Raw genomic sequence first — 15,646 nt, forward strand, 5'->3', positions numbered from 1 at the left:
TAAATCTGCCCCCACACCCATCTCCATCAACGGCGTGACTGTGGATGTTTTCAGGATTACAAATACCTTGGAATATACCTGGACAACAAACTGGACTGGTCCAAGAACACTGAGGCTGTTTACAAGAAGGGCCAGAGTCGTCTCTATTTCCTGAGGAGGCTCCTGTCATTCAATGTATGTAACACCATGCTGAGGATGTTCTATCGGTGGTAGCCAGTGCCATCTTCTTTGCTGTTGTGTGCTGGGGCAGCAGACTGAGGGCAGCAGACGCCAAGAGGATCAGTAAGATCATCAGGAAGGCTGGCTCCGTCCTGGGGGTTTAACTGGACTCTTTGGTAGCGGTGTCTGAGAGGCGGAAGCTGTCTAAACTGCACAGCATCCTGGACAACAACTCTCACCCTCTCCACCATCTGCTGACCTCCAGCAGAAGCACCTTCAGCCACAGACTCATTCTCCCCCGGTGTAATACTGAACGCCGGAGGAAGTCTTCTTCCGGCGGCCATCAAACTTTATAATTCATCTCCCCCTGGTCATGTAAGGAACAGTGGAGACACTGTATCCTGAAAAAATGTCACTTTGTCACTTTATATCATCACTGCACCACTTTATTCAGTTGTACTGTCACTTACTTCAGTAAGAAATGCTGCTACACTTTACACTGTCACTTTATATTACCATTACATCACTTATTTTGTGGTACTGTAACTTACTGCTGCTACACTTTACACTGTCACTTTATACCACCACTACATCACTTTAATTTGTGTTACTGTAACTATCTGCTGCTACACTTACAGTGCTTTAGGACATGCTGCTATATTTCACTGTGGTTTACTGTAACTTACTGTAACTTACTTCAGTATGAAATGCTGCTACACTTCACTGTGCCATACTGTCACTTAGTTCTGTAGGAAATGCTGCTAAATTTTTAACACTTTTATCACTTATCGCTTTTTATCACTTATTTAGTTTATTTAGTTTGTACTTATTTTATTTCAACATGCTGCTAAACTGCACGCTGCGTATTGTATATTGTATAAACCTACGCTTAACCACAATGTCTGTTGCACTCTGTCACACTTAGTTAATTGCTTGATTTATTTTACGTTAGCTTTATTTTTGATTTGATTTATGTTTTTATGCTTATTGTTACTCTGATCCTTTCCCACCTTTGTATTGAAACTGTTGCACAATAATTTCCCTCGGGATAAATAAAGCTTCTTGAATCTTGAATCTTGAATCAATAGAAAAGAGGTGGGGAGAGTAAGAAAACAAAACACACCCACTTGTGGTGAACAATATACAATACTGCACTTTACCACATGCAGGGCCACACATAACAGTGCACACAACAGAATCTTAAGCACTGTGATTGGATGTTTTGTGCCCAAATGCACCTTGGAAGGGGCTCTTTATGACCTAAAGATGGAACTCATATAACATAACTTCACTGATGTTTAAATTGACCTGAAAGTAAGTAGATACTAACAAAATGTTGCTCCCTTTCTCCATTCCCTTGGTGAATTACTTATTTCATCATTTAACAACCATAATGATATTATAATAGCCCCATCCCTTCCCTGCTATTATTCTCTCTCTCTCTCTCTCTCTCTCTCTCTCTCTCTCTATATATATATATATATATATATATATATATATTTGCAAGAGGCCTGCCTTCCTGTGATAAACTCTGACTCTGTGTTTGTGTGGATGTGTGTACATTCTCACAGACCTCTTCAGCCTGTTTGCCAGTGATCTGGGTGGAAATGCTGCCAGGGAAGATATAGAAGCTGTTCTGCAGGTCTTGGATGGAGAAGTCCCGACCTCCCTCAAGAAGTGCTTCAGTGAGGTAAGCAAAAGGGATACTCCACTAAAGCACCATTCTACCTCATTTCATTTATTGGGGATGTAAGAAAACATATCTTAAAAAATAAATACATTTCAAAACAAACCAAAAACAGATGTGTTTACTGGCTCCAAATAGGAATGAAATGAGGTTAAAGACCACCATGTGTTTTGGGAGTAGTAGTCTGCCCAGTGATGTCATTTAATAAGTAAATGTAAGCCTGTGAATATTCTCATTTGTCCAGGTCATCGTTATCCCCAAAGCAATTTCAGTCAAAAGCAACTGGACTTGGTTATTTGTCTAGGAAGACGTTTCACCTCTCAACCAAGAGGCTTCATAAGTTCACGACAAGATAGTTCTATGGATCATAGTTAGATATTTCATATAGGCTTTCAGCTCATTTTGCAATTGTTCAAGCGGTGGTCCTTTAAAAGGACCTCTTAGCTGCGGTGCTGGCATAGGTCGACCTGTAAGCATTTCATGCGGTGTTAAATGCGTTATCCTATGCGTTTGCATGCGAGAGCTCATTAGTGCTAGTGGCAAAGCATCTACCCAGTTCAGCTTAGTGGCGGCACAAATTTTGTTTAGCTTAGCCTTCAGGGTTCCATTTACTCGCTCAACCATTCCTTGGCTTTGCGGATGATACACTGCTCCTAAACGTTGTTTGATTCTCAACTGTTGTAGGATACCTTTTGCAACTTTCTGCACAAACGCAGACCCATTGTCAGAGCTGATTTCTGATGGAATCCCAAATCGCGGGATTACTTCTCTTATCAGAAACTTGACAACCGTCTCAGCGCTCAAGTCTTTAGATGGTGTAGCTTCAACCCATCTGCTGAATCTGTCGATTACCACAAGCATGTATCTTTTGCCTTGAACTGATTTTATCATATCGACATAGTCCATAACTAGATGTTTAAATGGACCCTCTGGTACTGGAATATGTCCAACAGGTGTTTTCACACCTTTCTTTACATTATTTTGAGCACATACTTCACATTGGTTTAACACTTCGTTCACCATTGCTTGCATATAAGGCGACCAGTAGCCTTGTTGTTGAATTTTCTTCATCACTTCCCCCCTTGCACAGTGATCTAGACTGTGCACTTCAGAAATCAACATGGACAACAACGTCACTGGGGCCACCAACAAACCGTCTTGTGACCTCCATAACCCTTGTTCACTCATTGTCGCCCCTCGCCTTCTCCAAATGTCTCGTTCATCCTCAGCCGCTTCTTTTTGTATCAAAATGATGTCTTCCGGGGTGGCCACAGGCTCCAATGTCACCATTGGGGCCAAAATAGCTATTTGACACTTAGCAGCTGCCTTTGCTGCTTCATCAGCTGCATTGTTTCCGCGGATAACGTCACCGTTCCCTTTCTGGTGTGCCTGGCACTTTATTATTGCTACCTTTAATGGAAGCATCATTGCTGCAATTAACTCTTTAATTTGGCTGCAATGTTGAATTGGGGTCCCATCGGATCTCCGGAACCCTCTTTGTTTCCACACAGACGCAAACAAATAACACACTCCATGCGCATATGCTGAGTCCGTATATATGTTGGCAGTTTTTCCTTTTGCTAATTTGCATGCTTCAGTCAATGCTTTTAGTTCTGCTAGCTGTGCTGAGCATGGCTGCTCACACATTTCCGCTTTCTCTATTATGTGCTCGCTACCCTCCTGTTTGACTACTGCATAGCCCGCATGGGTCCCTACATGGTCTCTGTAACATGAACAGTCAACAAAATATGTAACGTCGGTTTGTAACAATGGTGTAGACTCCATGTCAGGTCTTAGTCTGGTATATTTCATAGTTTCAGCGACACATTCATGGGGCTCCCCCTCTTCCTCTGATGGCATGAAATTAGCTGGGTTTGATGTGTTGCATCTCTTTATGGTCACGTCAGGATACGTCAGCAACGTCATGTACTGTAAGCATCTTGCCTGGGTTATGACAAACTTGCCTTGGTTCACCAACTCGACGATCTTGTGGTGTGTCAGGATGGTAACTGGGTATCCCATGGTAACCGTTGACGCCTTTTCGTATGCATAATGCACTGCAGCTAGGCCTTGATAACATGGAGGCCATCCCTGCACAACATTATCTAACTTTATGCTGTGGTATGCCACTGGTTGTTTTCTCCTACCGTGACATGTCTCTTGCATTAATACTGCTGAAGCATACTTGTTTTGTTTGTTAGCTACATACAAAAAGAACTGTTTTTTATAGTCTGGTGTTGCTAGTATTGGTGCATTTTGCATGTCCATTTTTAGAGTTTCAAAAGCTATATTTGCCTCTGTGGTCCACTTCAGTGGAGCCTTTAAAACCTGGGTATTTGCCTGTTTCATTAGTTCTCGTAGCGGAGCTGTTTTTTCCGCGTAGTCTTCCATCCACTCAGAACTAAATCCTGTCATTCCTAAGAATGTCATCATCTGTCCTACCTACTTACCTTACCTACCGCCTTTGGGGCGGAAGTAGCTCAGTCCATAGGTGACTTGGCTGGGAACCGTAGGGTCGCTGGTTCAAGTCCCCGTGTGGACCATGTATGGAGCGTGGACTGCTGGCTGGAGAGGTGCCAGTTCATCTCCTGGGCACTTCCGAGGTGCTGTTGAGCAAGGCACCGAACCCCCAACTGCTCGGGGCGCTGGTCACTGGCAGCCCCCTCGCTCTAACATCTCTCCACTAATTGCATGTATAGGTCCTGTTTGTGCATGTGTGTATTTCTGGCCTGTGTGTGTAACTTGAATAATAATAAGAGTGAAAAAATCCAATTTCCCCGTGTGGGATAAATAAAGTAATTCTTCTTCTTCTTCTTCTTCTTCAGTACGTGGTTTTGGAGCTCTAGCTATACCCTCCAATTGGGATGGGGAGATTGCTATGGCTCCTTGTGAGATTTTCCGTCCCAAGTACTCAACCTGTGTTTTTCAGTACTGAAGCTTTGATTTTGAAACTCTGTGTCCTCCTTCTACCAATCGCTGGAGGATTTTGATGGAGTCTCTGTGGCAGTCCTCCAATGTCGGTGCGCAGAGCAACAAATCATCCATGTACTGCAACAGTGTGCCACTGAGCTCCAGTCCTTCCAAGTCTTGTCTTAGTATCTGGTTGAAAATGTTCGGCGATTCCCGAAATCCTTGCGGGATTCTGGTGTAAGTGTACTGCTTTCCCCTGTAAGTGAATGCAAATAGGTACTGTGAATCTTCATGTAGGGGAATGCTGAAAAATGCTGAACACAGGTCAATGACCGTGAAAAATTTTGCATCCGGTGGAACATTTGTGAGCAGCCTGTGGGGGTTTGGTACCTCTGCTACTTTGCCCTGTACTAGGTCATTTACAATCCTTAGATCATGCACTAACCTGTATTTGGACTTGTCAGCTTTCAATACTGGAAATATTGGAGTGTTACATGGACTATGTGTTTCTATCAGAACCCCTGCTTTTAGCAGACCAGAAATGGTCTTACTTATTCCTTCGTCCGCTTCCGGCTTCAGCGGATATTGTCGGCGATTGGGGAGGGTTTCCTCTGGTTTAAGATCCACCTTTACTGGCCTGGCAGACTTTACCAGTCCAACATCAAAATCGTTCCTTGGCCACAGGTGATCCGGCACTTGTTTCAACATCTCTCCCAACAGGTTGTTTTCTGTCGCTTCTACATCTGTGTCCCTGTGACTCAGAACTTTTGCCATTATATTTACTTCCTGTGGTTTGGCCAACATCGATGTTCCGCACAGAATCTTGATCATCCTTGAGTCTTGTGTCTGAAGTATCAACAGATTGTCGGTTGCTTTCCATTCTGCTTTTTGCGCAGTTTCCATCATGGGACCCAAATCCCTGGCTTTGGCCTTGTTACTCACCAGCAGAGTGATGTGAGGCGCAGATTCTGGAACATTGTGCCATTTATTGATGAAATCATTGGGTTCCACGCTGAGAGCTGCTCCTTGTTCACCTACAATGATGTACTGTGTGACTAATTCTACTTCTGTTCCTTCCGTTTCTGTTCTCCACTTTCTTTCGAACTCTTCACTTCTAGCCACATCATAGAACATTGTACAGTGATAGTCTAGTGTTGGTGTTTTTGCTTTCGGGAGTTGTACTTTTAAATATTTCCCCCACTTCTGGAGTGCATCCGACACTGGCTTTGTGATGTTCCCCAGCCAATATACTTTAGCCCTTTCTGATTGAACGGCCATTTGACCGTCAATGGTATTTACTACTGAATTTTGCATATTTTTTGACGAGCACAAAATTGTCATGTTTAATTTACACAATGCATCTCTTCCGATCAAATTGACAGGTGTTTGTTTTGAAACCAGAATTGGGATTTTAATTTCGTCGTTTTCTGTGGTTATTTTCACTGGAGCCGTCATTTGAATTAGCTGCTTTTGTCCCGAGAATCCTACTGTTTCAACAAATCTATCTGACATGGGGAGGTGCTTCGCAAACTTTGGACCCACACATGTGTGAGTGGCTCCAGTGTCCGCTAGCATTGGTACTTGTCTACCTTCAATTCGAACCTGCAGCATAGGTTCTTCATCAGCCTCCACTGTTATCAATGGAAACTGACCCTCCCCTTCAGGATTCTCTGGGCAACCCTAGTATCCAAAATTAGGTCTTCCCCAGGGGCCTGCCGAGCCTCTAGCTCCACGTTGCATTGTCCTGCCTCTGCCCCCTCTGAATGTATTGTTCTTTGGACATCGGTCTGCAAAATGTCCCGGCATGCCGCACTCCCAGCATTCACCATTGGTTCGCCGTGGTCCTTGTCCTCTGTAGGGACCTCCCCTTGAACGATATGTGTTTCCATATCCACCCCATGCACCACGGGATTGTTGGTATCCATTGGCAGCTTCTGGTGGCTGTTGCGCTGGTGTTAACGCTTGTGCAGGTGGTTGTGGGATCTGATTTTCTTGTATCTCCTGTACCACCATCACTTGTGACTTTTTGTACTTTCCTTGCAGCTCGTTAAGTTGTAACTGTGTCAGTTTCCGCTGCAAGTTTCTTTCAGCTTCCCCTTCTCTTTTTATGTCTTTACGATGTTTTTCTATCGCGTGTACCACATTGTCCCGAAACTGTTGGTGTGACATTGATACCAGCCCTACCACCTCTTCCAGCTTGCTCTGGACTGGGGCTGGCATGGCCTCCACAATGGCGTTCCTGAACAATGTCATCATCACTGGGCTGTTCTCAATCTCCTCCTCAGTTTCCTGCTTCCACCTTTTCATCTGCCTTGTGATGTACTTGGCTGGGTTCTCAGTCTCTGAGAGCAACTCCCCCTTAAGAGCCTTTGGATCAATTCTCGTGGGGTATTCACTTCGCAGCTCCGTCCACAGTGTGGTGCGATATGCGTTGAACTCGGTTCCATCTGCTCTTGGTTCTAACATCCACCCATTTTGGCCGAGTTTGAAAAGGTTCTCCATTGCTGCCGCTCCAAAACATCTTGCCCATATCGCTTTTATGTCACCGAGGGCCAGCATTTTTCCCACAGTTTCTTCTTCAAATGCTCTTATCCATTTGCTGGCTCCTTCATGAATGTCAGGGAGTCTTGAGACAAGACCTGCAAGGTCGACTGTTTGCCACGGCACATAATGCCCCCGAGTGCCCTTTATTAAAATTGGATACTGGCCTGCCTCATATCTGTCTGGTTTACGTATGTTTGGCCTACATCTAAGGTCAAATTCTCTTGTCTGCGGTCTGTCGATTTTTGGAGGCTGGGGAACCTCTGGCCACTGTCGGAGTTCTCCATTTGTTTGTCTGTCCTGTGCTCCTTCATGGTATGTATCTATGTCTTCCTCCAAGTCTTGTATTTGGGATCGATTCAATTCTCTGTGAAGGTCAGTGCCTGCAGTATCCATGTTCAGCCAGTAGGACTGTCCTGCCTTGCTTGCATCTAGGTCCTTGTAGCAGTCCAATATGGATGTCCTGTTCCCTGTGCTGCAAAACTTTGGCACCAGGCTTGATGTGTAATTAGTTCTTCTCAGAGTTTTGTCCATGTCGTCGCTCACACCCTGTTTCTGTGTTGTCATACTGTCGGGGGTCCTGGTCTGCGAGTTCTGTTTTCCACATATCTCCTCCATCTCCCCTGGCTCGGGTTGGGCATAAGGCGGAGGGGCCTGTGGTGAGGCATCCCTCACAGTGGCCCGTGACGAGGCTGGTGTCTGGGATTGTGTTGCCACTGTTGTTGGTGTTTGTTCCTGTTGCAGGTCAAAATCCCCAGAAAATATGATATTGCCAGCTAGGCTGAGGTAGATTCCTGCAGCCTGCTGTTTGTACGCCTCTTTTTTCATTTGACTTTGATTTATCACGTTCTCTCTGAATTTTTCTCTGTATCTTTCACCTTCTGTCCTGAACAAACTCAAAACCTTTAATTCAAGCTCTCTTTTCGCCTTCCTTTTTGTAGTCCCATCTTTTTGTTTGTAGGTTTTTATTTGCCCTTCCATGTCCTCGCAGGCTCCCGCATCAAATGTACCCTCCTTCGGCCACGGTGCAGGCATTTTTCCCGTGCGCTTTGCCCATTTCTTTGAAAATCTTGGGATATCCTTAGTGTATTCTGGGTATTTGGCCCCCATTATCTCAATTGGCCGTGCAGTCATTGTTGTGTTGCTGTTTATTATGGCGATGCTAATATTTGATAGCACTTTTGCAGAAGTGAATGCTATTTCTATGTTTTACTGGTGGTAAGTCTAGGCCTAGTTTAACTTGGTTATGCTAAGCTTGTTTTTAGTGATTTTTTAAATCAATTGAACCGTTAATTCTTTAGCTTTATTGCTAGCTAGTTTAGCCTTAGCTTATTGGTTATGCTATATTGGTTATGCTAAGCTAGGATATTGAAATACCCAAAGTCTAATTTGATATGCTATTTTTTTAGCTCAATGCTAATTAGCTTTACCTTAGCTATGCTAGTTATGCTAAGCTAAACTATGGCTACACCCAAGGTTTAATTTAATGTGCTAGTTTTTAGCTCAATGCTAATTAGCTTAGCCTTAGCTATGCTAGTTATGCTAAGCTAATCTATGGCTATACCCAAAGTCTAATTCAATATGCTAGGTTTTTAGGTCAATGCTAATTAGCTTAGCCTTAGCTATGCTAGTTATGCTAAGCTAGGCTATGGTAATAGCTGTAATCAATTTTACATGCTTAGATTAGCCTTCCAGGTAGCTATGCTATTTGGGCCTATAGCTAACTGCTATGTCCTCTCAGTTGGTGCTATCAGTTACACCCCCCTCCTGTCTGGCAGTCTGACAAACCACTCCTGGCAAAAAAAAAGAACCAAGAATTGAAATTGCACAACCGTTTGATTCAAAATGGCGATCAGGTTTAAAATGGCGGCCCTCCAAGCCACGCCTAACTCCTAAATTTCAACTGCGCCACAACTCACAAAATGGCGATTGATAACACAACCACACCTCTTTCCGATTTTCTTCTGCGCCACTCTTTCAAAATGGCGATTGGCCTTTATAGCCACACCCAACTTCTGAAATACAACCGTGCCACAACCTAAAAATGACAACGCTCGCAAAACCTCAAAATGACAATGCTCGCAAAACCTAAAAATGACAATGCTTGCAAACCTAAAAATGACAATTATTGCAAACCTAAAAATGACAATTATTGCAAACCTAAAAATGACAACTCTTGCAAACCTAATTTATTTAATTCACAGTATGTGCTCACACAATTCTATTAAGCTGTTTTTCCTCTGATCACAGCTAAGCCACATTAACTTTTCTATTTGGAACCATGAAAGCCAGCTGCTCAACCTGCAGATAGCAGTTTCTCAACACACATGCAGTATCTCAATACTCCACGCTCAGTCAAAACACATCTCACTCACACACGAACATCCTTGTTGAAAAAGAGTCAGTGAGTGATTAACCCGTTCAAAGATTCTCTGGAATCCAGTTTATGGATTTACATATATATTTATAGATTATAGATACATTTTTTACAGATCTATATATAGATTTTATTAATCGATAATTTATTTATTTATTTGCGATGTTAACTTTCCCTTATTAACTGGTGCTTTACATATCATACATGCAAGGTTTATATGAGTTTCTATGTTTCTATGGGAGTTTTCATAAGCAATGTGTTCCTTACCGACTGCATTACTTTATTTGTGAGCCTTTCACTAGATCGTTTGAGACACTTTTTACTGTTTGCTGTGTGTGTGTGTGTTCATATCTTTATATTACAGTGCTCAAACAGATCCTGCTCAGTTTCTTAGTGAATTTCCTTTCACGTATACAGTATATAAATGATTTAGTTGACTCTGTAGTACCACGGTGATCAGCCCGTAGCGGTAGCGGGTCAGCATGTGCGTGTGACCTATATAGACAGACTCTAAAGCGCACGCATCTCCATATTATATTTCCAAACTCTTCGGAAATATCCTCTTAAGCCAATACCAAAAATTCAGTCCGGTTTTTTATTGAAACACTCATCCACTCCCCCTATAAATCACAATCACAATGACCGGTCATCCACACACGCACTATTTCACACTTTTTCTGGCCACTGTTCTTTTCCCTTTTTCCTTCTTTTTTTTTTTTATCACAGCTGCTGACACAGTCCAATGTTTCAAATTCTTGTTATATTATAGCAAATTCTAAAGAATTACAGCAGCTTTCCTGCAGGAACATACAAGACAGCCAGAGGCCTCCCAGCTGACTCAGCCTGTTCAACTTGGAATGCACCTCAAAAACGTTACCCTGAGTCGAGGCTGAGCCTCAACAGGCATACAACTGTGCGAGATAGGATAAAAGTTCCTACCTTTTTGGCGCCTTCTGCACAGCCCCTGCAATGGTGAGCTCAGCCGTCGTCCCAGCAAGCAGGTCCAAACCGATCGAACGTCCGGGGTCACCAATTTATGGTAGAACAATGTATTATAAAAATAGAAAAGTCTACAAGAAGGAGTCAGCAGAGAGGTCTCACAGCAATCAAGGAGAATTTATTGAATCAAGGTTTGATACACTCATCACAGAGTTCCGAGATTCACCATACCAAAATTACAAGTGTCTCTTAACAGAACTTCCCGTCTTATAACAAAGCTGACAACACCTACACGCCCTGTCGGATCTTCCCAATACACACTCAGTACATTTACAATCAGTGGCGCCTACTTTAAAACATTTTCTTCCACACTATCACTGCAATCACTGTCTCCAAAACAGAGACCAACCCTCCAGTTCGAATTGCGGTCAGATTTGACGTTGATTTAGGATAAAAGGGATCTTCCATCTGAAGTTCTGGGTTTTAATTACCCTAGGAGGGTTTGAGGTTGTAAAACCCACTTTATCTCATATTGAAACAAGTATAAAAACGTCTTATCTCCTGCTCCCTTCCTGTGACCCTGAGCAGAAAAGCAGACACAGAGGACTCACATGGAGCACTTCCTATCGGGTCCTACAGTATATAATTGCTGATAAAGACCATGGGATGATTTAATGCCGGAATTACCCACATTACCCACATGTCTTGCTGATGTTACTGTATGATATAAAACGCCAGGTTCACACAGGAGTAGGAAGTGAGACGTCATTTGAGCAGTTGAAAACACAAGCACAAGCAGCAGTTATACTAGGTTATTTCTAATCAGTAGGGGATAAAATTGGGGGAGCTGAAACTCCAGGAGAACAGCAGGGTTAAGGCTAGAGGTGCAAGAAAATCAAAAGGTTGGGCAGCAGGAGAGGCATATGTTATCCTTTTGAATTAAATCATTTCTATCAAAATTAATTGATCCTCTATATCATTTATAACAGATCATCAGTGTGTTTTCTTATAAGATATGCGGCTCACAAAATGAATAGACCAGCTGCCAAGACTTATCATTAAAAAAGCCTGTAGATGTCAAATTAACTTTTAGACAGGAACACATTCAGACGGAAACAGACTTATGATAGATACAGAACATTTGCATGTGATAGACTAACCTGTGTGTGCGTGTGCGTGTGTGTGTGCGTGTGTGTGTGGTGGCAGGGTGACAAGGTGAACTATGAGCGCTTCAAGAGCTGGCTCTTACAGAACAAGGAAGCCTTCACTTTATCCAGATGGCTTCTTTCTGGAGGAGTGTGTGTCACGCTCACAGATGACAGCGACACGCCCACCTTCTACCAGACCCTGGCTGGCGTCACACACTGTAAGTCCCCTAAACACTCTGAATCGAATTATTTGCATAATACTCCACATAGGCAAATGTGTTTAATTGGAGATGTTTATATAGTCATATGAAAAACATACCTTGAGGTCAAAAAGTGGATGATGATATGCCGCTAGTGGTCAGAGATGTGAAGTTAACAGGGCTCTCAAGTTTTAAAGACAGGCAAGAGTATTGTGTAGCCCTTTTCTTTTTTTTTTGATTGGCTGATAAGAAACACGCTTGATTCCTGCTAGTTCCATAGTGAGAGCGGCGCTGTTGTGCCGCTGTCAGATATTTTGGGCGCTGCTGCTTATTATAAATGTTTTTTCTACATGAAAAATACAATGTGTGGTGGGAGTTTATGACCAAAGACAAAAAAGAGTGACTGTCACGCACAATGCCGTAGACTTGAGAGCCCTGAGATAAGACTTTGTAACTTGGACTTGAAGTGACTCAAGTCACTGTTTTGATAACTGTAACTTGACTTGACAGAAACTAAAAGACTTTGGAAGTTAAAGACTTGACTTGAGGCATAATGACTCAAATGACTTGTCTGGTTTCATTTTATGTTTTCAGGTTAAATATTAAAATAAAAATGTTCTATGTTGTCTGTGTTGACATATCAAGTGTGTGTGCATAACGTTCTGCGGTGTCTGTGAGGGTTGATGTTGGCTAACGTTAGCTTTAGACAATCTGTCCTCTCACAACTGTGTAGGTAGCTAACATTAGCCTGATAACCTGTGATTTGGCTTGACTTTCAAAAAATGACTTGATTAACTTGAGACATGTACCAAATGATTCAAGTTACATGTCTGCTAGAGTTACATCTGCATAAGCCGATCCCTGGAGTGGTCTGACGCTTGTGTTCCACCACCACATGCTGTCTGCTTACAGCAAGCGCCACTCGAAAGTGTAGGTTTTGGTATAGTTAGTAGAACAACATTAAAGTAATTTCATATATCCATTCCGATGTAAATTTACCCCAAATTACCCCATAGCCAGTCTGACAACAGAATTTAGCCAACCAAGCAAATGAAAGTGATGTATAACTTTTCATTCTGATATTGGGATACGTGTCATTCTTTTGAATGAAAATAAAGACATTTCATATATCGTCGCCGATATTTATAGTAGAATGTGATCACACATTAGCGTTACATCATCTAAAGCTTGGCAGAGCTGAGGTTTTCAAGCAGGTAAAAGTTAGACTTTGCATCTCATCCAGAACTCAGGTATTGTAATGGTACCAGCTCCAGCAATAACATGTTTTTAGAAGCCACATTAGGTAATTGTTAATTTAGAGATTTTTTTTTTCAATATTTCAATTCAGAAATGAAATCTGTGGTTTTTGACTTGTTTGACTGTGGTATGACATGTAGATTTGAGAAGTTATGTTGTGTAAATGTCAATATTTTGGTCTTTGTAAGACTATTTACTGTGGCGAGTTTCATTTATTTTTTAAAGATGGGACATGTAAAATAAATATACGATGATAGAGTTCTTTAAAGTTTCAGGAGTAAAGTAAATTTAGCCAGGCTTTATTTTGCCAATTAAGGACAGAGGGCTAGAAGGAACCTGTCTTTTCCAGAAATCCTGCCTTTAATCTGCCTGCTCCCAGTTTATCCTCTTAACTTTGTGTCTCCGTATGTGTGTTTGTGTGTGTGTTGGGGAGAGAGAGTGACTGACACAGTCCTGGTTATTAACCCTTTCCAGAACAAGAACGTAAAGATTGACTCATGACAGGGCTTGAATCCTTTGCTAACTTGCTAGCCTGTCGCTGTCAAGATATTCTGAGAGTAGAAATCTGTGGGAACGGCCCTCAGGACAGGAAGACGTATTTTCTGTGAGCTGTCACTTCTGGAACTTGTCAATGGTAGATGCTGGCTGTAGCAGCTCCTCTCTAAGGATGTTCCATGGATAATGGTATGGTATTTCTGCTGTCACTCGGAGAGAGTCGCACCTCTAGGTGGGTACCAGGCCAGACGAGGCGCAGAAGCAGCAAACTGACAAAATAATTCATGGCCAGTACTGCTCTTTAATGTAGATACCTTGTGACTGTTGTTATGGTCACTTCTGGAACAGCCATTATTGGAACGCTTTGTTTGAGATCTGTTGTGTTAACCCTAATAGAAAAGGCCACTTTATCTGATTAAGATTGTGACCTGTTATAGAGATAATTAGAAATTTAGATCTATAGGTAGATTTAGAGTTGTAAATAGGGCTGGATATCAAACCTCGAAACTGTTTTGGTAATAACTAAGACGTCAAGTAGGGCTGCATCTAACGACCATTTTTTATTAGCAACTAATCTGTTGATTATTTCCTTGATTGATTTATTAGCTCTTTGAAAATGGTTAATATGAATCAGTGTTTCCAAGGCCCAAGATGACATCCTCAAATGTATTGTTTTTACTACAACTCAAAGATATCCAGTTTACTGTCATAGAGGAGGAAAGATTACTGACAGCTTGCATCAGATGTCCTGTAAATATTTGTTTACATATGTTTTTCTAATTTTTGATCAGATAGTCCCTGATTATTCCTTGTGAGAAAACCTGTGTTTTTCAGAAAAAATCCATAAGCAGACTTCTATGTTCTGAATTCTGTATCTTAAGGGTGGTTGGAGTGCAAGTCTTTAGGCTAATTTACTATTAATGCATGTAAGATCCTTTAGCATTTGCCAGAGTAAACTGCCAAACTCAAATTTAACAGTCATTTAATCCATCATTACAAAGATTTGAAATCCAATCAAAGAATGACACTGATCGAGCTATACTCATGTGTAGAAGCAGGAGCAACCCTGAGATGGATGGGAGACGTGCAGGAGCAGATCCATAGTCTAGGTAATGAGTTTTATAGATTAGCTGTCAGACAGTAGCACAGCTGTCATGAGGAATGTTCAACAAGATGAACTCAAGTATTTATTTTCCTTTTTGTTTTCCACGATTTATAATTGATGTACTGAAAAAAGCTACAGTTTCGTTCCCTACCATTCACTGATAATCAGAGCTTGAAACATCTACTTTTTAGTCTTAGCTTTGTTGTTTGTGACCACAATGTGTGGGTTAGCATGTGCTTTTGTTGTTATTATTATTATTATTATTATTATTATTATTATTATTATTATTATTATTATTACCAAGAAAATGTTCTTCTCTGTTTTTGTTGAGTAAAGAGTGTCTAATTCAGGTTTGAGAATAAAAGGTAGTCATGAGTCTATGGCGCTCCATGCTTTAATTATATTCAATTTCAATTCAATTTTATTTATAGTGCCAAATAATAACAAAAGTTATCTCAGGGCACTACAGAGTAGGTCCTTAGAGTCCTCAATAGTGTATCAGTCTCATATTATTTCCTCCATGCCATCGCCATAAAAGTCCTCCTCACGTTCTAAATCAAGGGTTTCAAACTGATCCAGGAAAGGGACGTGTGGCTGCAGGTTTTCATTCCAACCAATCAAAAACACCTCTGGTCCAACAAATCAGCTGTGTGAAGGCGGTTCAGCTGATTGAATAAGTCGAGTCAGGTGTGTTCTTGTTGGACTGAAAACCTGCAGCCACACAGCCCTTTACTGGATCAGTTTGACACCCCTGTTCTAAATCATTGATTTGGTACTCAGTGCTCCCTTTAGTTTGTTTAAGTTGAACCATCAGAGCCATACAGCAGA

The 15,646-nt window shown here is 41.9% G+C and overlaps 1 protein-coding gene across 1 annotated transcript in view; it reads left to right on the top strand.

Moving 5' to 3' along the window:
- The window catches only part of usp32 (ubiquitin specific peptidase 32), a 111,627-nt gene that overhangs the window by 48,398 nt on the left and 47,583 nt on the right, over positions 1-15,646 (top strand). Inside the window, exons 4-5 of the mRNA XM_083913803.1 lie at positions 1,731-1,849; positions 11,820-11,979. Of these exons, the coding sequence (XP_083769929.1) occupies positions 1,731-1,849; positions 11,820-11,979 (279 nt within the window). The remainder of the gene's footprint in view (positions 1-1,730; positions 1,850-11,819; positions 11,980-15,646) is intronic.

This window comes from Echiichthys vipera, assembly GCF_963691815.1.
Source record: "Echiichthys vipera genome assembly, chromosome: 5".
Taxonomy (NCBI): Eukaryota; Metazoa; Chordata; class Actinopteri; order Perciformes; family Trachinidae; genus Echiichthys; species Echiichthys vipera.